Source organism: Dictyostelium purpureum (assembly GCF_000190715.1).
Source record: "Dictyostelium purpureum unplaced genomic scaffold DICPUscaffold_72, whole genome shotgun sequence".
Lineage (NCBI taxonomy): Eukaryota > Evosea > Eumycetozoa > Dictyosteliales > Dictyosteliaceae > Dictyostelium > Dictyostelium purpureum.
In genome coordinates, this window is record NW_003519409.1 from 60,763 (window position 1) to 86,678 (window position 25,916).

A 25,916-nucleotide genomic window follows, 5' to 3' on the forward strand; every position below is an offset into this window, starting at 1 on the left:
TATATGGAACAGTCATTTTACTATTTTAACAAATCCTATCAAATTGCCAATGATTTATATAATAAAGATCAAGACACATACTATTTAGTCCTGGTTGATAGAATATTTTATATGGCCAGATGGTATAATACCGAGGGTCATCCCGAATCAATTAGCATATCATATGCTTTACTAAAGAAAGCAGAATCAATTTTAAGAGATAATATTCAATATAAAACTTTAGAAATGGCTGATGTATTATTTCTTTTAGGCCAAAATGTAAGAATTCGTGGTACATCTTCTCAAAGGGCATTTGAATATCAAAATGACAGCTTAGCAATTAGATTAAATTTTTATAAAAACTCTATAAATTTAAACACATCAATATTTGGAGACACCTATTATGAAATTGGTGTAGATAGTTTTAATGTAGGTAAATGTGAAGACGCTATGGTATATTTCGTAACAGCAATAGAAATATATAATATTGTATACAAAGATGATTTATCTCCAGTTCAAATAAAAATAGAAGAAATGCAAAAACTTGACCATGTATGTAAATATGGAGTTAGTATAATACCATTTTAAAAAAAATTAAATCTATAGAACCTTGTATAAAGAAACAAATAAAAAGAAATTAATAAAACTATATTTCAATATGTATATTTTTTATTAATTATATAATAAATTAATTTTTAATATATAATTTAAAAAAAACAAAAAAAAAAAAAACGACATTTTATTGGTTTATATATTTTATAAATATAATATATTATATTATTTTATTTTATTTTATTTTATTTTATTTTATTTTATTTTATTTTATTTTATTTTATTTTATTTTATTTATTTTAATATGTACATTGTGGAAAGTAAAGATTTTATTGTTTTATCTATATATTTGTAATTGTAAATGGTATTAAATCTCTTGAGTATCTTCTTTTATCTAGATTTGGTGGTGGCGTTGTCTCTTGATTTTCGGGCTCCTGCTTTTTTATTATTGGTCTGGGTGATAAACTAAATTTATTACTATTATTACTACCATCACTATTATTATCATTATTACTATTATTATTAAATGACTGTTCGTCATCTGAAGTATTAGTTGAGGAACATAGTGAACCTGATATTAAATCTGTATTTATTTTTAATGAAATTTTCATCCATGTGGAGCTTTTATTTAAAGTATTTGAAATCGAACAACTACCGCTTGATGATGACGATGAAGTGTCATCTGAAATGCAACAACCACTACTACTGTAATCATTGCCATTACTATTGTTTCTATTACCTTCTAAACTTGATAGCATGGATGGCGATAAACAACTATTTGAATTTAAACATGTACCATCACTATTGCCAATATAGCTACCCACACTATATCCACTACTGTGGTTACTACAGGAACCATTACCACTATTATTGTTACTGATATAAAAACTATTACCATTGCTATTTGATAATATAAATGAACCGCTATGATTTGATAATGATGGTGTTAATCCTCTTGGTGAAATTGATTTGGTAATATTTTCATTTATTTCATTATATTTTTCAATTAATGTTTTAACATTTCCTGGTTTGGTTGTCATTATTTATATTACAATTTATTATTAAACTATATTTTAAAATATAGATATTTTATTACTTTTCTATTTTATATTATATTTAAATTTTTTATTTTATACTAATATTATTTAAACAATAAATCATCTATATTACAAGTAAAAAAATGATTATGTTGCAAAAGTTTATATTAAAATTAAAATTAAAAAAAGTAAGTTAAAAAAAAAAAAAACAAAAAAAAAAAAAAAAAATATAGTTAACAACTATTTTTAAAATAAAGGAATAATAAAAATTAAACAATAATAATTATAATAATGATGATAATAATAAATATATAATTAAAATTAAAATTAACTTTTAAAAATAAACTTTGTTGATTGTTATAAAGATATTGAGAATGAACAAATATTCAAGTTTGTGGTGTTTGGGTGTGTGTTTGCTTGTTTTATTTAATTTTTTTGTATCTTTATCTCTATCTATATTATAAAGAAAAAATTAAAAAATGAAAAAACCCTCTATTAAAAAAATAAAAAAAGGAAGAAAATAATTAAAAATTTACTTTTTAAAAAATACCCCCAAAAAAAAAAAAAAAAAAAAAAAAAAAAAAAAAAAAAAAAAAAGTAAAGAAATATTATGCAGTTATTATTACCTACTTAATTTAATATTAAATTAAGGAAGTATTATTTTTGAAAACAAGTTGTTGTGGTGTTGGTGTGTATTTTTTTATTGTTGTTCTAGGGAATGTGTGTTAAAAATAAGTATTAATACAAATATTTCATAATTGTTTTTTTATTGGTATTAAATTAATTTATATATATTTATAAATACACACATACCACATTAAACAAAGAGAGAAAACAAAAAATCCACAACTCATCTCATTTTTCTATTATTATTATTATTTTTTTTTTTTTTTTTTTTTTTTATTACATTGTATGTGTATCTATTGATATTCAATTTTTTCTTTCATTCTCTTTCTAACACACATACACACAAACTCTATGTTTGCTCTTTCTTGTTGTAAATGGTCATTTTTAATATCAAAGAAAGAAAAAAACTTTAATATATAAATAGTAGTTAAATAAACCCCCACACTAAAAAAAAATTAAAAAAAATTAAAAAATATTGTTTATTTATAGGGGTATCATAAACAAACACACCACCTATTTGTGTTTGCATATAACATTCCTATTTTTTTATTTATAGAAATCACACACACATATACACACATACACACAAATAAAATACAAACACAACAAATAACTCTAAAAAATTAAAAAATAATAAAATAAAAATAAAAATAAAAAAGGGGGTTACATTCATTATTTTTTATCACATCAACATCATCATCATCACCATTATCGTTATTATCAACAACATATGTCCAAAATTAACTTTTTTAATATTTAGACATTGTTTTTTTTTTTTCTCTATTATTTGAAAGAGAAAAAATAATTATTTCTATTTTTCCAAATTTAAGGAATATTAATCTATAGTTTAACAAAAATATTGAGTTTTATGATTTTACAAGATTGTTATTTTAAATTTGAACAAAATATAATAAAACACAATGATAAGATTAATTAATATAATATAATATAATATAATTAATAAGATTAATTAATATAATATAATTAATTTTAACAATTAATTTTTTTGAGATTAATTTTTTTAAAATTAGACCGTAATAACTTAAAATAAAATAAGGTGATTTTTTTAGACAATGATTGTTGATGATTACAAAATATAAAAATAAAAAATATTTAAAAAAATATTTAAAAAAAAAATCTTTAAAAAAGCCTTGGAGATATAAGAAAAAAAAAAAAAAAAAAAAGATCCAACCTATAGGTAAACAATAAATAAAGAAAACCAAACTTTTATATAACTGATAAAAATTAAACAAATAAAATTAATTTTAATTAATTATTTAAATATGTTATAAATTAGATATATGATAATAAAAAAAATAAAAAAATATTGCCAACATCATCAATTTAAATTTAAAAAAAAAAAAATATGAGACAGTTTAGCGCCAAAGTTATTTTTTGAAGTCAGCGGCATTTTTTTAAAAATTTAAATTGAATTATTCTCATAATAAATTTATTTTTTTTCAATTTTTTATTTCTTTTTTTCAATTTTTCCGCACTAAAAAAAAAATCAAATTTTTTTTTTCATTTTTTTTTTTTTTTTTCACTTCAGCATCAACTTGATTCACACACATATAAAGTTAGTCAGTTAGCACTTTCTATCTCTATTAGTAATTCTTTTTCAATAAATAGATCTAACCAAACTAATATAATTAAATATTCTATCACTATTAGTTATATATTAATTAAATTAAAAAACTGGTGAATTTAATTACCAACAAATATATTATTTAAAACTAAAAAATTTATTATTAAAAAAAAAAAAAAAAAAAAAAAAAAGGTAAATTAAATTTTTTTTTTTTTTTTTCTATAAATATAATAAATAACATTAAATAATTATAACAAATTAATTAATTAATAACTACAACACATATAATTATAAAAATAATTTCTCATAAAAAATCACAAAGTCCAATAATTTTTAAAAATCATAAAAAAAAAAAAAAAATGTCAACAATCATTAATTCAACTGCCAATACTAATGGAGCCGCCATTTATTAACCAAAAGACAAATAGAGCATTATTGTCCAACATCAAGAATGCTACTCCTTTAAACCCAAATGCATCTTTAAAAGTAAATATTTTTTTTTTTTTATTATAAAAAATTAAAAAAAAATAAATTTTTTTTTTTTTTTTTTAATTTTTTTTTAAAACAAATATATTAATTCAACATTCTATTTTTATTTTATTATATTTTTAGAAAAACTCAGTTGGGGTTGAAAATATCTCTGTAAATAGTTCCGCTAAAAAAGCAAATAATAACAATGTTGTAAAAATTAATAATAATAGTAAAAATAATATTTTGTTCACTCCATCCAAAGGTGTTTCAAAGGCTAGATCAAGTACCGCCAATACTGCTATTGTTGCCCAACAAGAAGTTTTCTTAGATTTAACTTCTATCCAAAACGATTTGAAAAGAATAGGTGTTGATACCACTGGCGGTATTTCCCCATGCGCAAGCCCACTCAAAGACTCTGTACCAATTTCCATGATCGATCTTGATACTACTGCTGCCATTACCACCATCACTAAAGAATCAGTTGAAAGCGAATCATCATTAGTTGTTCCAGTTGGTCCATCATTAGATTTAGTCCACACTAAAACCACTAGTTTAGAGAACAAAGTCTATGATGCCAGTTTCTTTATGTCATTAAAATCCGCCAATACCGTTAGACCAAAAGAAATTGATATTGTTGAAAACCATCAAAAAGAAATTGTAGTTTCATTACCAACTACTCCATTCATCTTAAATAATAGTATCAACAGTCAACGTAATTCACAACAACAACAAAAAACTAATATCCCAATTTTTTCACCACAAGTAAGTCCATTCAAAATCGCTTATAATCTTCAACAATCATCATCCCAATCACCAAGTAAACAAATTGTTACACCAAAGAAAAATAATGGTGCTTTATCTACCACCACTACTCCTGCCTCTTACTATCGTGATAATAATTATAGTGCCACCAAATCAAATAATTATAGTGCCACCAAAAAACAAAACCCAATTCCATTCGCTTTAAATACAACCCCAGTAAAAGCAAATAAAATAGTCACCTATACTCCACAATCCAATAAAAAATCTGCTACAGAAGAATCAACTATTGCTGTTGTTGATACAGAAGATACCGAGGAATCTTCAGTTCCATCTGTTGAAACACCAAAGAAACTTCGTGAAATTGATCCAAAGAGATTGGCTGCTAGACAAAGACAAATCGATATTGGTAAAATGACTGCTGGTTATAAAAATTATATCGCTACTGTACCAAAATCAAAGAGAAAGCCAACCGATCCAAAGACTCCAAATAAAAATCAAGTTTGCTCAAAGAGATCTTGGGATGGTCAAGTCAAGAAATGGAGAAGATTATTACATCAATATGATCCAACCCCAATTCCATTCAATGAAGAAGAAATCGAAAAAGAAATGAAATTAATGGAATTAGAACAAGAACAAAAAGATAAAGAAACCACCGATACTTCTGCTATCAATGATGATGACCAAGTTGTTCCAGCCATTGAAAATTAAATCAATTTATAATTTATATATCTTCAACATAATCATAATCATAATCATAATAATAACAGTAATATTGTTATTAATCTTTTTTTAAAATCATCATTTCATATTTTTTTCCTAAAAAGAAAAAAATCCAAAAACATATTTAATATAAGTTGTAAAAGTACAGATAATAATTTAGACTCATTTAGGCTAAAAAAAAGGGATTTATTGTATATATCTTCTTTTTTATTTAAATAAAAACTAATAAGAAAAGGTAGTGCACCCTTTCATAATATTGCATTTAATTTATTTATGTTATGTATTTTAAAGTTATTGTTTGTTTTTTTTTTGTCAAAAAGTTGACCTAGATTTCTTTATTCAATATACTGCAAGAATTACCATAACAATTTAGGTTTCTTTAGAATTTTTTCATTTGTTTTTTCATTTTACAATTGATAAATACTATCTGGAAAAAAAGTTATTTTGGTTTATTTTAGATTGTTTTCTTGTGAAACTTGAATGTTTTTAAAGAAAAAAACTACCAAGTTTGTCTTTAGTTAGACCAAATATATTCACCATCACTATTTATTTTAAAAACACATACTTCTCTGGCGGTACTACTGGATTCTAATTTATAATTCTGAATCTTCCAAATGAAAATACTTGAAAGAGTTTTTTCAAACAAAGTTGTTTGGATTATTATTATAATAAAACCCCATAGCTTATATTTCTATAGAGTTCATTGGTAAATTGTAACGACCATTTGTAATAAAGTTGGGTGGAATGTTATATGCAGGATCTAATCTATCGATAAAATTACCAGGAATGAGAGGTATAATACCGGTATCAGAGACGATTGGCCAAATCTACCCCATACCATTGCCTGCAATATTTTGAATAGCAATACCCATTTGCGACCAAATCAACCTTCTGGTAATATATTGAGATATTAACCATTTCCAACGACAAGCTTTTGGGTTGTATTTTAATAAATCTACTGCTTATAAATATCCATTGGTTGTTTAAAGATTTCTTTTTCCATTGAATACTGGTTCAATACTATTTGCTAAACTGGAATATTATCATTTAAAATAACCCATCTATACTACATATCTTTGGGAAATATTCTGCACAGTACTTTTAAATTTTTTCTAAAGAATAAGTATTTGAAAGCCAAACAGATGGATAGCCACTTGGGAGAATAAAAAACTCACCATCTTGGTTAAATTGAATCACCATCTACTAAGAGAGATAAACCGGTATTTAAAACAAAATGAAAGGAACCTGCCCTAAGTGATCCAATGACTACTAGGAGTTTATGGAGTTTGTATCTTATTTATTAAATTATGTAATTACTATTTTTTTTTAAATCTTTAAATTATAATTTTTTATTAAATAAATATTAGTTTCTTTATTATTTAAATAAATGAATTTAAAATAATCATTATAGTTACCTTTATAATTATTTATATCCATTTGGGTGCATGAAATTTCTGGGGGTATCTATTTGGAATAACTATATTTCCTTCTCTATTAAAAATTTTCTAATCTTTTTTATCAGGTAACTTTTCTAATTTTTCTATTTCTTGTCATTATTTTTCCTTTTTTTCACAACCTTCTTTATCTGATAATTAATTTAATAACTTAATCACCAAATTTGAATTTTTTATTGTATTTGGCATCTAATTCATCAGCATTCAATGATCTCTTAGAAATTCCATTATTCGATCTATTTTTTTTAAATTTCTTATTGGACTCTACATCCAATGATCTCTTTGAAAATTCGTTAAATTTATTTGAATAATCTTCAAATTTAAATTTCTTTTTGAAAAGATCATCTTTTTCGTCAGATTTCAATGATCTCTTTGAAATTCCATAAGATTTTTTTAATTTATCTTCATCATCAATTTTTAATTTTTTATTTGACTCCATTTCATTTTTATAAGCTTCCAATGATCTCTTTCTATGGTATGGATTCATTGGTGGTTGTGTTTGTTGTGGTGGAGATTGATATTGATGATTTGGGTGCTGATATTGGTTGTAATTTCCATTTGGTTGATAATTTTGTTGTGGATGGTATGAAGATTGATATTGACTTTGGAATGGATTCATTGGTGGTTGAGATTGATTGGTTGGTTGCTGATAATAGTTCAAAAACTCATATTGTTGGTAATTTTGTTGTGTTTGTTGTTGTGGTGATTGATATATTGGTTGCTGAAAATAGTTAAAACTTCCATTTGGTTGATATTGTTGTTGATTTTTGTTGTTGTTATTATTATTATTATTATTATTATTATTATTATTATTATTATTATTATTATTATTATTATTATTATTATTATTATTTTCATTATTATTATTTTCATTATTATTATTTTTATTATTTTTATTATTATAGATGTTATTATATAATAAAAAAAAAATGGTGATAAGAAAAAAGAAAATAGCAATTAAACTAAGCATTTTTATGAATTTTAAAAAGTGTGATATAAATAATAAATATAAAAATTAAATACAATTAAAAAAAAAAATAATTATTATTATAAATGCTAATGTTTGTGAAAATAATTATTAGATAAAAAATGTGGAATATATGTAAAATATATAATTTGAAAAAAATAAATTTTTTTTTTTTATTTTGTCTATAATTTTTTTAATAAAAAATATTTAATAAATTTATAAAAAAATTAAATTAAAAAATTAAAAATTATAATATAATAAATATAATAAAATCAAAAAAAATAGTAATGTTTAAACAAAGTGTGAGTTTTTTATAATAACTATTTTATTATTAAAATTTTTTTTTTTTTTTTTTGATAATTTAAATATATATTTGTTTTAAATTTAAAATTGAGCATTTTAATTAAATATGATCTGATTTGATGAGTTCATTAAATTCTCTATTAAATGACATATAAAACATTAACTTTTTAAATTATTTATAATATAACCAACCAAATTAAATAATAATAAATCTTGTATTTCTTTATGATGGAAATTTTTTTTTAGATTTCTAATAGGACAATAAAGTCGCAAACATAATGTTAATACATATTGTATTAAGTTTTTATTATTTATTATTTATTTTATATTTTATATTTTATATTTTTATATTTTGTATTTTTTATTTTTTATTTTTTATGGTGAGATGCTATTGTATATCAATAGAATATCCACCCATAATTAAAATACCACCCAATTAAATATATTATGATGGCAATTCCTCAGAAACCCCCATAACGGTACTATTGGTAGCTCTAATTTTTTATTTTGCAGTTTTTTTTTTTTTTTTTTTTTTTTTTTTTTAAAACAAAAGCCTTTAAATAAAATTTTTTTTTTTTTTTTTTTTTTTTTTTTTTTTTTTTTTTTTTAAAAAAGCTTACTTAATAATATAATAAATATTATTAGTGTAAGCGACGGTGTTTATTTATATTAAAATATAAGAAGAAGCAGGTGTTGGGGTAAGGTGTGTTGGGGTAAGGTTGAAACAACCTATCTAGTTTAAGAAGTTTTTTTTTTCTTAGATTTTTGTTCAATAGCAGGTGATTTCGGACTGCCTGATTGGTATGGAGTGTTTTTGATTGGTGTGGATATTTGGCTAACATTTCGAGTACGGTTACTTTTTGCGGTGGTATTCATATTTGTTATGGCGGTTTTATTTTTGGAAGTTGGTGAAGCTAATCTTGTAAAGATGTTGTTTAGTGCGTTAACCCTGGATGTTCTTGAGGGTTTGCTGGTTGATGATTTATTGTCATCTTGTGGTGATTGGTTTTTTGTTTGTTTGTTTGTTTCGTCATTAGATATTTCCTCGTTATCTAGTGTGTTAGTTGAATTGTTAGATTCGTTGTCAGAAATAGTTTCTTTGTAATCATCATCTTGATCATTAAAGTCGACCCTATCTTTTTTGATTAATTGATTGATTATGGTAATGTTGTTATCAATTTCTTTATCAGTGGAGACCCCTAGTATATCTTCATTGATTAGTTGATTGATTTTGTTGTTAGGATGATTTTTTGATTTTGTTGCAGACTTAATCTTAATACGATAGTATGGTGATTGGAGTAGCTTTGATTTGATTGAGTTGTTTTTTCTTTCGATGAGGTGGAAAAAGGAGGTATTGTTTTTGTTGACTTTGATGTGAGAAAAGAAGAAGTCAATTTTTAGGTTAAGTTGTTCTTTTAACACTTTTTCAATGTCTTGATTGGATGAGTTGATGTTTCCAATTACCATATGGTAATCGTCACAGTGCGTGATGAACTTGTTCATCTTGTTGGTGGTATCTCTTTCATTAAGGAGATTATGTAGGTTTTCTTTTGAGAGAGAGATAAAGATAGTTTTCTTTTTCTTTTTGTCGAATGAGATCTTTTCTATATCTGTGTATTTGCTGAAATGAATTATATGTTCATCGGATATTTGGTGGTTTGGGTAATATAATCTGAGATTGATGTTGTTTCCATTTTTTTCATAAGTGGATAGTTTGTTATCTCGTTCAATGATATCTTTAACACTTTTTTGAATTATAGAGATGCTTGACAAGAGTATGTCTTCAATAGTATTGAAATTATTATGGGGAAAATCCTTAGTTTTCATTTCTTTCCAATCGTTGGATAAATCTATTATGATTGGTTTTACGTTTGAAGATGGTGGTGGGAATGATGTTTGTAGTTGGATTGGCTTTTAGAAAGACAAATTTGTGAAGATTGGAGATAGTGAAGATAGAAGATTAAAAATCTTTAATACGATCTAAATTCTTTTGATCTGTGTTTTGTGGTGTATAATTAATATACATTGAAATAGCTTTTAAAAAGCTGTTGGACAGTGCTAAAATTATTTGATAAAACTTAATTTATAAAAAGTAAGATTTTATATGATGTTAACACTTGTCAAATGCTTTAAATTAATAAGTAAGATTGCAGTTTATGAGGTGATTGTCTCATTTGTGGTTTTTGTTGTGGTGTTGGTGTTGGCGATATACCACAATTTATTCCCCAAAACAAAAATTTAGCGGTTTGGCCTATTTTTTCTTTCAGGAGATCAAGTTTTCAAAAATAACAAAAAATCGCCTAGACATGGGATCGAACCATGGACCTAGCGGTTAACAGCCGCTCGCTCTGCCTACTGAGCCATCCAGGCATTTCTGGTAATCTGTAATAAGGTGCACTATTGGAGAAAAAAACTAAAAATCCTTTTAAAAATAAATTAATAAAAGTCGTGTTAACCTTTGCACTCTTCATATTGAATGGGTAAGGCAAAAATTCGTGGTTAGTATTTAATAGAAAATTTAAAAAAAAATATATTGATAATTTAAATTTAAAGTTCTAAAGTTTGTCAAGAAATTTATAAAAATTTTGCTTTTCTTTTAATTATATAAATTTAAAATCAATCCGAAATGGGGTATACCATTGATAATACAAAAGAGAATAAAAAAATTATTTAGAGTTTTAAAAAAAAAATATAAAATACAATTTATAGGTTTATTAACTTTGGGTTATAAATAAAAATACAAGGACTATAATAATTTAAAATCTAATATCATAGTATTGCTTATTAATTTCGGATTCACCCTTTCTTCTTGTGATATCTTTCTTTTTTCCACCAACAACAAATGATTTATGAACATTTTTCATCTTGTAGAAAGTTTGAAGTTGTTCATCAGATGCAATTTTATTTTCTTCACTAGATGGTGTTTTGCATTTGGTTTGTTTTTTCTTTTGACATTCAATTAATGGTAATTCTAACTCTTCTTTTAATACTTCAAAATTATAAAATTCTTCCCATTGTTCATCAGTTTGGCAAATAGAACGAATTAAACGAGAGGCAGCTCTTAATATTAAACGAGCTTCGAGGTATTCTTCTTGTTGGGCAACTTTTGCAGCATGTTGGGTGAATGCTAATGATAATGTCGAAATATCTGCATTTTCGGTAGATTGTTCGAAACGTGGTGTAGCTTTTAATTGAGCACTTACAACACGAAGACAACGAGTACCATCTAATTTGGTATATTTTAATTGAACTTGGTATGGGTAGTTTTGTACAAACTCTGATGGTCTTGCTCTTGAAGTGTAAACGAATGAAAGATCAGTTTCGGAGTTTACATTTGGGAAAGTTTTAACTAAACGACTGAGGCCCTGTCTGCTATCATATTTATTGAACTCTAAGGTTGGATGAAGACAAACACTCATTTCAATATCGGTGGCAATGACTGGGTTTTGAGTAAGTTTACGGATTTCTCTGGCTAACTCTAATGGATGAATAATTGTAATTGTACCATTTGTTTGTTCTGAAACTTTACCAATTACACCTAGATCAATTTGACATCCACTAATACCAATAATGTTAACAGTGGTCTTATTAGTTTGAGCAATTTTAATAACATCTTGATAAAATTGTTCAGCAGGACCAATTGGTAAATCTTCAATGGCACCCAAACCAACATTTGGCATACCATCAGTACAAATAACGACTTCACTTAACATTTTCTGACCAGCAATGGCGGCAGAGATTAAAAGAGCTGGGCCCAAGGCAGTGGATTGAACTGGTTCAAGACCTTTGATTTTAGTTTTTAAGAACTCTTGTGAACCTTTGGCGGTGGTTAATTGATCATATTTAAATGATTTACCAATTTCTATTAATTGCTCGAAATCTTCTAATTTATCACCAGTTACAACAGTTGGACCTTCATTTGACTTTTGTGAATATATCATAACTTCATCTGAAAAGGTAACTAAAACTACTCTTTTATTTGGATGTTGAATTGCAAGACGATCAATCATTGTTGGAATAGATGATTGTACACACTCTAATCTGGAGATATAGGATGGACCACTATTTGATTTACCTTTTCTAAGATTGCTCCATTCTGATTGAAGTGCTGGAATCTCAGTTGTAATACCCATTGAACCTGAAATATCGATACAATAAACAATAACTGATTCTTCTTTATTCTTTATTTGGTCATTAGAATTGGTAGCTAAAATATATTCAACTGAATCTTTATTTGGAATTTCATCTTTTTCTAACATTAAATTTTCGTTGTTAAATTTGCAAAATTCGCTATAAATAAAAAAATATGAAATTAATATGATTGTATTTTAAAAATTATTACTATCTAAAATCATAACAAATATTATTGTTGTTATTATTGTTATCTATTAAGCTATATTTACCATTTCCAATTGTAAGAGTCATCTGAATTTTTAGATAACTGTGAAAATCTATTTAAAATAATATTACAGCCTTGGCAATAAGTTGCATCACCAGTAACAAGTGGAGTATTTGTTGAAAGGCTTGACATTGAATATGTTAAACAATTAGTTTCTAATTTTGTAATTGAATATTGTCCTGTTGTTGGTGGTGGTTGGGGTGTTGTTGGTTTGGTTGGTGTTGGAGTTTTTGATGAAAACATTTTGCTAAACAAACCACCTGAAGACTTTGCTGATGATGATGATGATGATGATTTATTATCTTTGTTTCCTCCTGGTGGTGGTAAACCTGAAATTGTAACTTGTTTTCTGTATGAATCTTCAATCTAGTTTTTATTGTTAAAAAACATTAATTATTTATTAATTTATGTGTATTAAAAGGCTGGTTTTACTTACAGTTGGATCATATTCTTCAACAAAATGATTTTGAATAAACTGAATAATAATTGATGATTTACCAACACCACCAGAGCCCATAACTACAATTTTATATACAGTATTACGTGGAGTGTGACGTACTAATCTAAAGAAACTTTCTTCGATATTAACTCTTGTTTTAGCAGAAGTTTCAATATATGGGATACCTAATGATCTTGCCAATGACTCAGCTTCGATTTTTGAAACTTGTCTTTCTCTATCTAAATCGACTTTGTTACCAACAATTATGAATGGTACATCATCACGATCCTTTACTCTTAATGCATGTTCTCTAAGAATTGAAATTTCTTCGAATGATGATCTTGATGTAACGCTAAATACCAACATAAATGCATCACCAGTTCTAACATATTGGTCTCCTAAATAATTTAAATTTTTTTGTTAATAATTTAATAATCCACTAATTATTATTAAATATTTTATACTATATAGAAATATTTATTGATATTTACTCATACCTAAAAAAAGAAATAAAATTAGTATTTTTTTTTTTTTTTTTTTTTTTTTTATATGAATACTTACATGAATACTCTTCTTGGCCTGCAGTATCTAAAATATCTAATAAAACAGCTTCACCACCAGAGTTTTTGGTTGATGAAGGGGAGTTTGTATTTGTAAAGCTTTTTTGAACTGTACTATTATTTGATTGTGAAACATTCATTTCAGATTCTGAAAACCATTCTTTTGGTTTTTCAATATTTGATGTTACATATACATATTTTGTTGGAAATTCCATTTTTTTATTTTTTTTTTTATACAATCTTATTTAGAAATAATTAGTTTTTTATTTTATATGATGGATTTTCAAATCAAAAAAAATAGAAAATAAAAAAGAAAAAAAATTTTAAAAAGGGTGAATTTTTTTTAAAATTTTTTTTTTTCAGATTTTTTTTTTCCTTTAATTTTTTTAAAATAAAAAAATTATTTTAATTTGTGACACCTAAAAATAACTTTTATTATCTCTTTATTTTTTGACTTATTTGATTAACTTCAAAGAAGCAATTATTATAAAAAAGTAAATTTTAATCAGATTAACATTATAATTATGGGTAGTGTTAATATTAAAATAAAAAAAATAAAAAATTTTAATTTTAAACTTTTTTCCTGTTCATAGATGTCCAGATTTTTTCCCAATGTCTGTTAAGGCAGCCAAATGGTTTTTATTTATATTTTATTTATAAAATTTCGAACTATTTATTAAATTTTTTGTATTATTTAAAATTTCTGTATAAATTAAATGATCAAACTCCCTTTTTTTAAAAGTTAAAAAACTATTTATGGAATCTGAAATCTCTTGAGAGCTTTTGCATTCGTATAGTTGTTTTCTTAAAGAGCTTACATCACCTAAATTTGACAAAGGCTTGAGATAATTCTTAAAGTGTGCATTTAAAGGTGATAATGATTTGGATCTTGAAATCTCCTCTCTATAAATAGCGTGCATAACAATGGTTGACAATATTTCTTTAATTGAAATTTCGATTAGCGCGTCACTGTCGCCATTGGTGGTTGGGATATAGTTTTTTGATTTTTTTTCAATAATTTTTAATTGATTTTCAGTTGGCGGTATATTTGGTCCACAATCTGTAGTTCTAGGTTCTATATATTCAAAGACTAAATTCGGATTGAGTAGCCATGGATTGCCATAATTTGCTCTACCGATCATTACACCATCGATTCCGAATTCTTTGGAGTATTGATAGGCTTGCTCCATTGTTTCGACGTCGCCATTACCCATTATCAAAGTCTCTGGTGATATAGAGTTCCTCATTTCTAAAACCCTGTCTAGTATTTCGTGTTCCCAATGTGCTGGCACCAATGACAACTCTTTTTTAGTTCTGAGATGTAATGTTAAGCAGGATGGTTTAGCTTCCAATATTTTCGGTATCCATGATTCTATATCAATTGAATCGAATCCAATTCTGGTTTTAACCGAAACTGGTTTTGAACCAGCACCTTCTTTTGTTGCATATATAATTTCTTGTGCTAATTTTGGGTTGGTTATTAAAGCTGCACCAGCTGCTTGTTTGGGTGAAACTACTTTTCTACTTGGACAACCCATATTAATATCTATTCCATCATAATTATATTTATTACATGCTATTTCTGCTGATATTTTGAATGCCTCTGGTCTACACCCAAAAAACTGTGCTACAATAGGTTTTTCTATTTCACTATATTCTAATTGCTGCGCTATATGATCTCTGCAAACCCCTTCGGTTGCTAAAAACTCGTTAAATAATACTACATTATTAGGTTTGATCCAATATTTATTTATTACATTTGCTATTAAAAATCTAAATGATACCTCAGTGACATCAGCCATTGGTGCTAACGATACCAATGGTTTACTTAATTTATTCCAAAATGTCATTTTAAAATAGTTATTTTAGAGATATGCATATTAAAAAAACAAAAATAAAAAAATAAAATGTGTGTTTTAATGAAATTTAAAAAAAAAAAATAAAAAATAAAAAAAAAACTAAAAACTAAAAACCGATTAAATTTTTTTTTTTGTAAATTATGCACAATTCCCATTCTATTTTTGTGCTTCCATATCTTAATAAACCAGAAGAAAGACCTATAGGTTTTTATCCATTCACTGAACTTTTTAATTAAAATAATGATTTTTCCCCGATATTGGAAAAGCTTGCAAAGAAAAAATGTTCAAGTTTTCACGTTTAGTTCTAACATATTCATATAGTTTGTTATATATATATATCTTTGTACCATGATGTAAAAATTGGCACTGATTATGAATATTCGGTCATCCATCCTATTTTAGTTTTATTTTTGATGGAATAAATATAATCCATATTATATGGATATTCCAATTTGATACCAAATTATGAAAAAGTTTAACAAGAAAAAATAAAGATAAAAAAATAAATAAAAACCATTATTTTTCATCTTGTAAAGTAAAAAGTTATATTTTCTTTTTTTATAATTTATTTTCTTCATATATTATTTAAAAACAAAATGAATCTATTAAAATACTACAACATGTTGAAATATTACGACATGAAAATCCAAGTTGAGCAATATCACTTATTCTGTTATGGCAAATAAGGGCAGAGACCGAGAATAGTAATTGTGTGGCGAAATGAGCAGAGCAATTAATTGCATTGGTAATTTGATCTTTAAAGTCTTCGGTTAATTGATCAGATTCAGATTTTACATATTCCAATAAAATATTTCTAAGGTTATGAATATCTTGGGCAATCATTTGAACTGGAATAGCCATTTGAATGTTTTTTTGGTCAGTTGTAAAGTTTGAAAGTAATGACATTGACTTTTGAATGTTTGCTAATAAAGGAATGGTTTGGTCTTCTTTTGGAATCTTGATCTTTGGTGTATTTTCCATATAATAATCTAAAGAGCCACGAAGTTGCATTGATGCTGTTTCACAAAGTTCGATCTCTTGTTGAGAAGGTAGCGAGGAACCTACTCTTGATGGAAGAATTGCTGCGGATTCTATTTTTAAAATTTGTAATTGTTCTGCAATATTACGACCTAAAGAGATAATGTTTTCAGCAGATCTTTGCTTTAAGGAATTTGGGTCATTGTTATTCATAATTGATAGTACCATTAATGATTTAAATGTTGATGAGATTGTGTGGCATGAATCTGAAAGTTTTTTTGCATTTTCTGGGGAACGTGTAATAAATACTTTGGTTGAAATATTTTTTAAGAGCTTGGCAACATTTGTAAAAACGTTCATTTGAAATGGGGTACGTGATGTTACCGAGTTCATAGCTACACGACATGATAATGCACATTCTGCAATTGAACGATTGATATCCTCTTGGAATACCTCAGACCAACAATAGTACATCCAATGTAATGATCCTACCAATGCAGCAACTAAACGAATTAACTCGGCATGTTCAATTCTGCTAAATAATCTAAGCTTAATACCTTCTTTAACATTTTTTACACGTTCTTGAATTGAATTTACTGCCTCTTGATTTCTTACAGTCTCCATGAATGATGTTGTCTCTGAATTACCGATGATAGAAAGTAAATGGACCAATATATTTCCGCAATCATTGGTTGCTTTTGTAATATCGTCATATCTAACTTTATCTGATCTAATGGATACAATTGATGCTCTGTATGCAACTTCTAACCAAATAATATTTAAATCTTGTTCTTTATCAAAATCCTCATCCAATAATGTTTTAGGTAAAATTTCAATTTCTTGTGGCTTGACTACTGTAATACCTTCTGAGTTTACATATGGTGCTGGTTCAACGGTGGGTATAATTGATATTGGTACATTGTTATTAATATTATTATTTACAGGTGGTGTTTGTTGTAGTGTAATTGGAGGTGGAGTTGATGATATTGGTGATTGTTGAAGTGATGATTGTGATGTACTAATTTGTAAACCAGCAGTTTGTGCTAATAATGCCTGTGTTTTGCTATCTGCAACTGGAATCGCTTTTGGTGGATATTTTGATCTAAATTTTTGTTGAACTGCATCTCTGTATTTAATTTGGAAACGCTTTGGGCAACCATCGACATATCTTTCTACACTTTTTCTTTCTCTTGACTCTACATCTAAATCTGCGCCTTTATTAACTAATAATATTGCAATATCCTCTTGTTTATCGCATGAATTAATTTTTTTTAATGATGTTAAAATTGGCTAAATAAAAATTAAAATATCATTAGAATTAATATTTTAATATTATCATTTATTTTATAGTTATATATGTATACTTACAGTGTCACCAGTTTTTGGATCTTTTTGATTAATATTTGCGCCATTTTCCAATAAATAATTTACCATTGTTAATTGATCACCATCAATTGCATGGTGTAATAATGATCTATTTTCTTTATCTAAATCTTCAATTTTATATTTTGATCCGGGTATGTATTTTTTCATCTTGGTTACATCACCCTTTCTGGCAATTGAAAATACTTTATCTTTACCCATTTTTATATAACTTTTTTTTTTTTTTTTTTTTTTTTTTAATTACAGTTGTGAAAAATAATTAATATTAAGGTTTTTTAAATATGATGTGTTAAATTTGATTAAATAAATAAATAATAATACAAAAGGGTTATAAAAAATAATGAAAAATAAAAATAAATTAAATTTAAAAAAAAAAAAAAAAAATTATTTTAAAAAAATTATTTTAAAAAAACTTGTGGGTAATATATTTTTTTTTTACAATAATTAGACTGAATTCCAAAAATAATTTATATATATCTTTTCACTTTAAAAAAAAGTTATAATTACACTTATGTATATATAAATTAATTTTTTTTTTCTTAATTGTGTTTTTTTTTTTTTGCTTATTGTTTTTTTTTTTTTTTCCCCTATTTATATAATATATTTCAACAAAAAGAAAAGTCTATTTAAAATTATTTAACCATTTTCAATGTAATCTTTGATGGAGACTAATGATCAAATCGATTATTCCTTTTATTATTAATTAATTTTTTTTTTTTTTTTTTTTTTTTTTTAAATAAATTAAAAAATAAATTTAAAAAAAAAAATTAAAAAAAAAAAATAAATAATTTATTATTATTTTCAGCGAATTTACTTATCATTTTTAAATATTAATTTATTACATACAACAAAAAATAAATAAATAAATAAATAAATTATTGTTACATTCAACGAATTTACTTTTAAAAAAATAATAAATTTATAGTTATATATTGTAATACTTATAAATCTAACTTTTTATCAAAAAATAATAGAAATTAATATTAATAATATTAAATAAAATAAAAAACAACTATTTAAATCACAACATGAAATAGAAATTTTTTTTTTATTTAGTATTATTTTATAATATAATAAAATAAAATAATTGTAAAACTATTTATAAATAACTATTTTTTTTTCAAACAAATAATAAAATAAAATATAAAATAATTTTATTATTTTTTTCTCAACTAAAACTATTTAAATTTTAATAATAATAATAATAAACTTTTTGTATTTTCTAAAATAAAATTAAATAAAATAAAATATTTTTTAAATATTTTTTTAATATTTTATTTTTTTGTCTTTATTAATTCTTTAAAAGGAAATAAAAAGAACCTTCTCTTCATTTAAATTAATTTTTTTTTTTTTGTAAAAATACTTAAAAATTGTCTTTTTGTTTAATTTAAAAATAAAATTTTTAATTCACAATTTTAAATTTAAATCATAATACAATAGTAATAATAACAAAAATAATTATAATAATAATATATAAATTCAAATAAATAATAAAATGTCAGGTATGTGGATAAAATAAATAAAAAAAAAATAAAAAAAATAAAAACAATATAAATATTAATTTTTTTTTTTTCCTAACTTTAGTAATATCAGTCGGTAATAATAAAAATGGTCAATTAGGTATTGAAAATATTAAAGAACATTTAGAACCCAAGGTATTGGAGAGTTTAAAAGGAAAAGTTATAGTTAGTTGTTCATCAGGAGAGGCACATAATATATGTGTATCTAGATTTGGCGATGTATACAGTTGGGGTAGAGGTAAAGAAGGCCAACTAGGCGTACCAGAAAAAATGTTATTTTCAACAAAACCAAATTTAATTAAAACATTATTACACGAAAGAGTAGTTAAGGTAGCATGCGGAAATTTTCATTCGTTGGCATTAACCGATCAAGGTAGAGTATATGAATGGGGTCAACTTCATAAAATTGATGACTCAAAGACCGGTCTAGAAGCAACAAATGGTTTATTAGAAATGCCAGGTATGTCAAAACCAAAATACCAAAGTATCATTGAAAACTCAGTCTCTCAATATCTTAATGGTGAAAAAGAAATTTACGATAGTACAAGTGGTAATAACGATGATGACGATGAGGCCTCAACTTCCGAGCAATCTAAAGGCAAACATATTGGTAAAATTATCGATTATAATCAAACTACACCAATTCAAGTTCAGGGTTTATTGGCCAACGAAGAAGTTATTGATATAAGTGCCGGTTGGGCTTTTTCTGCTGCTGTTACCAAAAGTGGTAAAATATTTACTTGGGGTTTCAATGAAAAGGGTCAATTGGGTTTAAAACATAGATGGTTCAATTCCTCCCCTCAATTAGTCAAAACTTTACTCGATGTTAAAATTGTTAGTGTCTCATGTGGTAGACAACACATTGGTGCTGTAACAGAAGACGGCGATTTATATACATGGTAAGTTCAAAACATATCAACAAAATAATAATTTTTAAATATTTTATTAATTCAAAATTTTATTATCTCCATTAGGGGTCTTGGTGTATTTGGTCAGTTGGGTCATTCAAATGTTAAAAGTTATTTACACCCAAAAAAAGTAGCTGCTTTTAGTTTGAATGGTATTCAAGTTTCTCAAGTTTCTTGTGGTTCAAATTTTACAATGGTTCTTGGTAGAAATCAAATTTTATATGCATTTGGCCATGGTGAATATGCACAACTAGGCGCTACTGAAGAAACACAACATTTAGATATGGGTAGTAGAGATAATCATTTTAAATACTCTTCACCAAAAGTTGTTGAAGCATTAGAAGATAAAAAGATTAAATATGTCACTTGTGGACATTTACATACACTAGCATTAACCGAAGATAATGAGGTATATGTATGGGGTTGGGGTTCAAGTGGTTGTTTGGGTTTAAATTCAAAAAGATTCCAATTGGTACCACAGTTAGTCACCTCCATTTCTGGTGAAGAAATTTCATGTATTTCAGCCGGTGAAAAACATTCATTAATTGTTCGTGGCTCTGATTTAACTTCATTTGCATTCGATTATAAAGGATTAGTCAATGAAAAGAAATACAGCGATATTTCATTCACTGTTCAAGAAAAAAAAGTTTTTGCCCATTCATTCTTTATTAAAACTCGTTGTCCAAAGCTATATTCAATGATATTGCTTAATAAAAGATATATCAGTAATACCCCAAAGGAAAAAGAATACAATGAAAATGGTCAATTAATTGAATCAGTCGATATGGATCCATCAATCAAATATCAAATATTTATTGGCTTCTTAAATTATATTTATACCGATCATTTAGTTATTGCACCTCATCTTAGAGGTGAACTTGCTGCATTGGCATTAAAAATGGGTTTAACACGTTTAGCCGCTCTTTGCAAATCGTACACCTATAGATTAAGAAAGGTTGAGAAGATTCCAGAATCAACATTCTCCAAAGAAATAATTGAAAGTATCAACGAATTAGAAAAAGCAGATCTAAAATTCAAAATCAAACCAACCGATGACTGTTCAATTCCTGCCCATAAGTTTATATTGGCCCAAAGAAATCTTTACTTTAAAACAATGTTCGAATGCTCATTCAAAGAAAAGGACCAAAATGAATTTTTAGTTGGTGATGAAATAAATGATGAAAAGACTTTCAAGCTAATATTAGAATATATTTATGGTAACAACGAAAACATTATAAATGATGAAAATGCTGTAGATATCCTATGCTTAGCCGATAGATTTATGATTGAAGACTTAAAGTATCTCTGTGAGCACCACTTGGAGCAAATGGTATTATCAAATAAAAAAAATCTATTCAATTTTGTCAATTATAAACAACCACAAGAACAAACCAAGTCAATAGAAATTAAACAAGAAAAAGAACAAGTAGCAGTAGAACAAGTGCCATCAACAGTACAAAAAGAACAGAACGAAAGGGAATTATTTGATAGTGGTTTAATTGCATTTGACAATATTTGCATTTTAATGCAAATTTCGGATAGATTTTTATCAAAACGTTTAAAGCGTATTTGTATGGAAACTATTAGTTTAATCGATTCAGAAATCTTTAAAACTTTAAATATCAATGGTACATTAAAAGAAATTAGAAATGGCCTCTCCATCTTTAATTAGAGAATTAGACCACTTTACAACTAAATTTGGTAAATTCCAAGGTTCATCCTTAATAGCTTTAATAAGATAATCTTTTAATTATATATAAAAATAATTTACAACTAAAATAATAATAATAACTATAAATAATATCTATTTATTATCTATTTATTATCTATTTATTTTATCTATTTATTTAAAAAAAAACCAATAAAATGTATATAGTAGATCAAAATTATTTAAATATTTAAATAATATATAAAAAAAAATTTTAAAACCAATTATCTCTTTTTATTTTTTAATATAATGTTAATATTTATTGATTTTGTTGGTTGTTATTTTGGGATTCGATAAAACTAAGAATTGCTAAGGCTTGGCTTCTAATTGGTGAGTTTTGGTCAAAGGATTTAGCAACCCAACCTAAATAACTAATACCTTTTGGATCACCCAAAAGTTCTCTCCAGGTTTTACCGGCATATTTTTTAAATTGTGGTGGTACAAGGTCATCAACATCAAAGTCAATTTCTTCTTCATCTTTTTCAGTGACGGTAGTAGTATTGGTTGTTTCTGGTTTTTCAGTGGTAGTTCTGGTAGTTTCTTTTTCAGTATTAAAAGTTGATTTTGGAATTTTATTTAAATTATCATCAAAAGTGATGGTTTCTTGTATTGGTTGGTTAACTTGGGAGGATTGTGGTACTCTGGAATAATCAACTTCTTTCCATGGATATGGGAGTTGGTTTGGGATACCATTGTTTAAAACCCAAAATACTTTTCTATCCTTTGATTTGACATTTTCAAAAGTTTTTTCAGTTGCATAGAGTGATTTCCATTGACGGATAAAAGTTGGATCCCAAAGACTTGAACCTACACCTAAATCTTTACAACAACGAACCAAAGCATTTGATTTGGCAGCTTCAGTAGCAGTGGCAAAAGAAATGAATGAACCTTCAAAATATGCTTGTTCACCAATACTTTCTGAAACGTATCTACCTTGACAATAAAGAGCATATGGTCTCATTAATGTTTTGTGTTCGACAACTGGTGGACCGAATGGTTTTAATGCCCAACCTCCTGGTCCAAATGCTTGATTTAAAATACGTCTATATTTAATTTCTGGTAAATAAATTAAACCATCTGGTTTAATTTCAATATCAACTGGGTTTAATTCTGCTAATAAAACGTCTGTAACATCTTTTGGAAATCCTTCTTTTGAAATACCTTGATATTTTTCTTCACTGTAAAATGATGGATCATTAAATAATACTTTGCTTTCGTGTGATTTATTGTAACTAAAACTATTATTTTGATTAGTATTAGAAGTTGCTGATGAAAACAATCTAATATTATTTAAAAGCTTGTTATTATTTGGTTTTAATAAGATTCTTGAAGATTGAACTAAAATTCTTTTCATTGTGTGTTTAAATATATAAAAAATTGAAAAAATAAAATAAAAAATTGAAAAAATTAAATAAAAATTTTTTTTTAAAAAATATTATAAAAAAATAAAAAAAATAATTTAAAAATAATATAAAAATTAAATTAGCGGATTGATAATAATGATCATTTTATTTGGTTAGTTCAAAAACATTTGGAAAAAAATTTAAGATTTAATTTTAAAATGTTATTTTTTTTATTTATTTTTTTGTTTTTTAGTTTTAAAAAAGAATTATAATTTAATAAATTATTTATATTATTACTTTATATGTTTAATGACGGTTACGAATGTTATTGTTTTGTCTGTTGTTAGCAGCTGGTCTAGCGTTGTGGTTAACTGGTTTTGAAGCATGAGCAGCTGGTCTAGCATTGTTGTTTGGTTTAGCATGGGCAGCTGGTCTAACGTTGTGATTAACTGGTCTAGAATCACGTGATGCTGGTTTAGCACTTCTAATTGTGTTGACTGAACCTCTTGATCTTTCTGCTACTTTTCTTTGTGGAATAACGAATTTGGCAGTAGTGGTTGCAGGAGCAGTAGTGGTGGCATCAGCAGTAGTAGTGGCTGGAGCGGTAGTAGTGGCATCAGCAGTAGTAGTGGCATCAGCAGTAGTAGTGGCTGCATCAGTAGTAGTGGCTGCATCAGTAGTAGTGGTTGTTGGTGCAGCTGATGATGATTCTGACGATGCTGATGATGAGGCGGATGAGGCAGCGGATGAGGCGGATGAGGCAGCGGATGAAGCAGATGAAGCAGCGGATGAAGCAGATGAAGCAGCAGATGAAGCAGATGAAGCAGCAGATGAAGCAGATGAATCAGATGATGATGGTGGTGGTGTTGATGGAGGGACAACACATTGAGCATCTCCATTTACCATAATACAAAGTTTGCCAGTATCACATTTCTTTGTTGCACAGGTTTGACGTTTGTGAATACATTTATAGACACCTTGGATTCTAATACATTGTTCTTCATCAGGATTACAGTGCTTATTACCACAGTTAACTATTTGAAAAAAATTTACAATTAGTTTTTACTATTAAAAATATATTTTAAAAATCATTAATAATATTTACATTCTGGTTTTGGTGGGCCAACACATTGTTTGCAACCTTCAATAGTAATACATAATTCTGGTGGATTACAAGTTGTAAGTCCACAAGCGAATGGAGCTGTTCCATTATTAGAATTACATTGGAGATAACCATTTACCATAATACAATATTCATTCCAGTTACAATGGAATTGACCACAGTTAGCTATAAAAATAATATTTAATATTAATATATAATTTTTTAAAATTGTTATATTTTAAATTAATTATACATACTTCTCTCCTCTCCATTTGGACTATTAAGACAACTTAATACACCATTTTCTAAAACACAAATTTGATTTTCTCTACAGAAATGACCACCACATTGTGGACCATTGTCATTTGGATAATAAACACATCTTGGTTCGTGGTTTACCATTGCACAATATTGATCTTCTTTACAGAAACCATCTCTACCACATCTTGGTTTTTGTGGTTTATGGTGGTGATTCCAACCATGTTCCCATGCACCACCTTGATGACCTTGAATTTTTCTACAAATAGCATGGCCATGTTGAATTAAACATTTATGACCTGGTGGACAGAAGGATTCACCACATAAAATGTGACTTTTTCCATTATTCCATTCATCACCACCACCCCAGCTACCACCACCATGGTGACCCTTATCATCCTTATCTTTTCCTCCTTTCCAATCATTGTTATTGTTGTTACCCCATTGGTTTTCCTTGTCCCAATCATTGTTATTCTTGTGACCCCATTGGTTGCCTTTGTCCCAATCGTTACCACCTTGATGACCACCATGGTGTGGTGGTGGTGTTGGTTTCTTCAAACATTGAGCTTTACCGTTTTGAATTGCACAATATTCGCCCACTTTACAATTCTTACAAGCTAAAGCACCTCCATGATGACCTCCGTGGTGACCACCTTGATTCCAGTTGTCGTTGTTATTGTTGTTGTTCCAGTCGTTATTATTGTTGTTATTATTTCTTGGGTCATAGTGTGCCCAAGTCATACCAACCCATAACACCAAAACTAGAGATAAAAGATATAATCTCATTTTTTTAAATTATATATATTTGAAAAAAAATACCTAAATTATATTAAAAAAAAAAAAAAATAAACTATTAATATCTTTTTTATTTATTTTAATTTCCTAAATCCAATAATATCTGTATTTACTTTTTTTTTTATAAAATAAAATCTTAATGTTACAAATTTTTTATAATGAAAAAAATTTTTAATTTTATAAATATTATTATTACTGTTATAATGT

General features: G+C 26.1%; 10 protein-coding genes across 10 annotated transcripts; 2 read left to right on the top strand and 8 right to left on the bottom strand.

The window, feature by feature from the left end:
• Positions 1-723: 723 nt before the first annotated feature.
• Positions 724-1,571, bottom strand: DICPUDRAFT_97412 (uncharacterized protein; the record flags this gene model as incomplete). The annotated part of the gene is made up of 1 exon (XM_003286480.1): positions 724-1,571. The coding sequence occupies one exon, from the start codon at positions 1,569-1,571 to the stop codon at positions 873-875; it is 699 nt and encodes a 232-aa protein (XP_003286528.1). The 3' UTR covers positions 724-872.
• A 2,176-nt stretch (positions 1,572-3,747) lies between these two features.
• On the top strand, positions 3,748-5,997 carry DICPUDRAFT_94190 (uncharacterized protein). Its single transcript, XM_003286468.1, has 2 exons — positions 3,748-4,266; positions 4,393-5,997. The coding sequence occupies exons 1-2, from the start codon at positions 4,174-4,176 to the stop codon at positions 5,719-5,721; spliced, it is 1,422 nt and encodes a 473-aa protein (XP_003286516.1). The 5' UTR covers positions 3,748-4,173; the 3' UTR covers positions 5,722-5,997.
• A 1,341-nt stretch (positions 5,998-7,338) lies between these two features.
• Positions 7,339-8,157, bottom strand: DICPUDRAFT_77405 (uncharacterized protein; the record flags this gene model as incomplete). The annotated part of the gene is made up of 1 exon (XM_003286481.1): positions 7,339-8,157. One exon carries the CDS (start codon positions 8,155-8,157, stop codon positions 7,339-7,341), a length of 819 nt encoding a protein of 272 aa, XP_003286529.1.
• Positions 8,158-9,195: 1,038 nt separating this feature from the next.
• On the bottom strand, positions 9,196-10,284 carry DICPUDRAFT_150513 (uncharacterized protein; the record flags this gene model as incomplete). Its single annotated transcript, XM_003286482.1, has 1 exon — positions 9,196-10,284. The coding sequence occupies one exon, from the start codon at positions 10,282-10,284 to the stop codon at positions 9,196-9,198; it is 1,089 nt and encodes a 362-aa protein (XP_003286530.1).
• Positions 10,285-11,129: 845 nt separating this feature from the next.
• Positions 11,130-14,070, bottom strand: cpras1 (uncharacterized protein; the record flags this gene model as incomplete). Its single annotated transcript, XM_003286483.1, has 5 exons — positions 11,130-12,747; positions 12,861-13,222; positions 13,293-13,693; positions 13,787-13,792; positions 13,857-14,070. 5 exons carry the CDS (start codon positions 14,068-14,070, stop codon positions 11,214-11,216), a joined length of 2,517 nt encoding a protein of 838 aa, XP_003286531.1. The 3' UTR covers positions 11,130-11,213.
• Positions 14,071-14,505: 435 nt separating this feature from the next.
• DICPUDRAFT_87182 (uncharacterized protein) lies at positions 14,506-15,705 on the bottom strand (the record flags this gene model as incomplete). The annotated part of the gene is made up of 1 exon (XM_003286484.1): positions 14,506-15,705. One exon carries the CDS (start codon positions 15,703-15,705, stop codon positions 14,506-14,508), a length of 1,200 nt encoding a protein of 399 aa, XP_003286532.1.
• A 379-nt stretch (positions 15,706-16,084) lies between these two features.
• DICPUDRAFT_150516 (uncharacterized protein) lies at positions 16,085-18,276 on the bottom strand (the record flags this gene model as incomplete). The annotated part of the gene is made up of 3 exons (XM_003286485.1): positions 16,085-16,107; positions 16,329-17,982; positions 18,061-18,276. 3 exons carry the CDS (start codon positions 18,274-18,276, stop codon positions 16,085-16,087), a joined length of 1,893 nt encoding a protein of 630 aa, XP_003286533.1.
• Positions 18,277-18,906: 630 nt separating this feature from the next.
• On the top strand, positions 18,907-22,414 carry DICPUDRAFT_97415 (uncharacterized protein). Its single transcript, XM_003286469.1, has 3 exons — positions 18,907-19,577; positions 19,660-20,494; positions 20,570-22,414. The coding sequence occupies exons 1-3, from the start codon at positions 19,571-19,573 to the stop codon at positions 22,173-22,175; spliced, it is 2,448 nt and encodes an 815-aa protein (XP_003286517.1). The 5' UTR covers positions 18,907-19,570; the 3' UTR covers positions 22,176-22,414.
• Positions 22,415-22,470: 56 nt separating this feature from the next.
• DICPUDRAFT_77411 (uncharacterized protein) lies at positions 22,471-23,565 on the bottom strand (the record flags this gene model as incomplete). Its single annotated transcript, XM_003286486.1, has 1 exon — positions 22,471-23,565. The coding sequence occupies one exon, from the start codon at positions 23,563-23,565 to the stop codon at positions 22,471-22,473; it is 1,095 nt and encodes a 364-aa protein (XP_003286534.1).
• Positions 23,566-23,860: 295 nt separating this feature from the next.
• Positions 23,861-25,700, bottom strand: DICPUDRAFT_150519 (uncharacterized protein; the record flags this gene model as incomplete). Its single annotated transcript, XM_003286487.1, has 3 exons — positions 23,861-24,588; positions 24,660-24,842; positions 24,914-25,700. 3 exons carry the CDS (start codon positions 25,698-25,700, stop codon positions 23,861-23,863), a joined length of 1,698 nt encoding a protein of 565 aa, XP_003286535.1.
• Between the last annotated feature and the right edge of the window lie 216 nt (positions 25,701-25,916).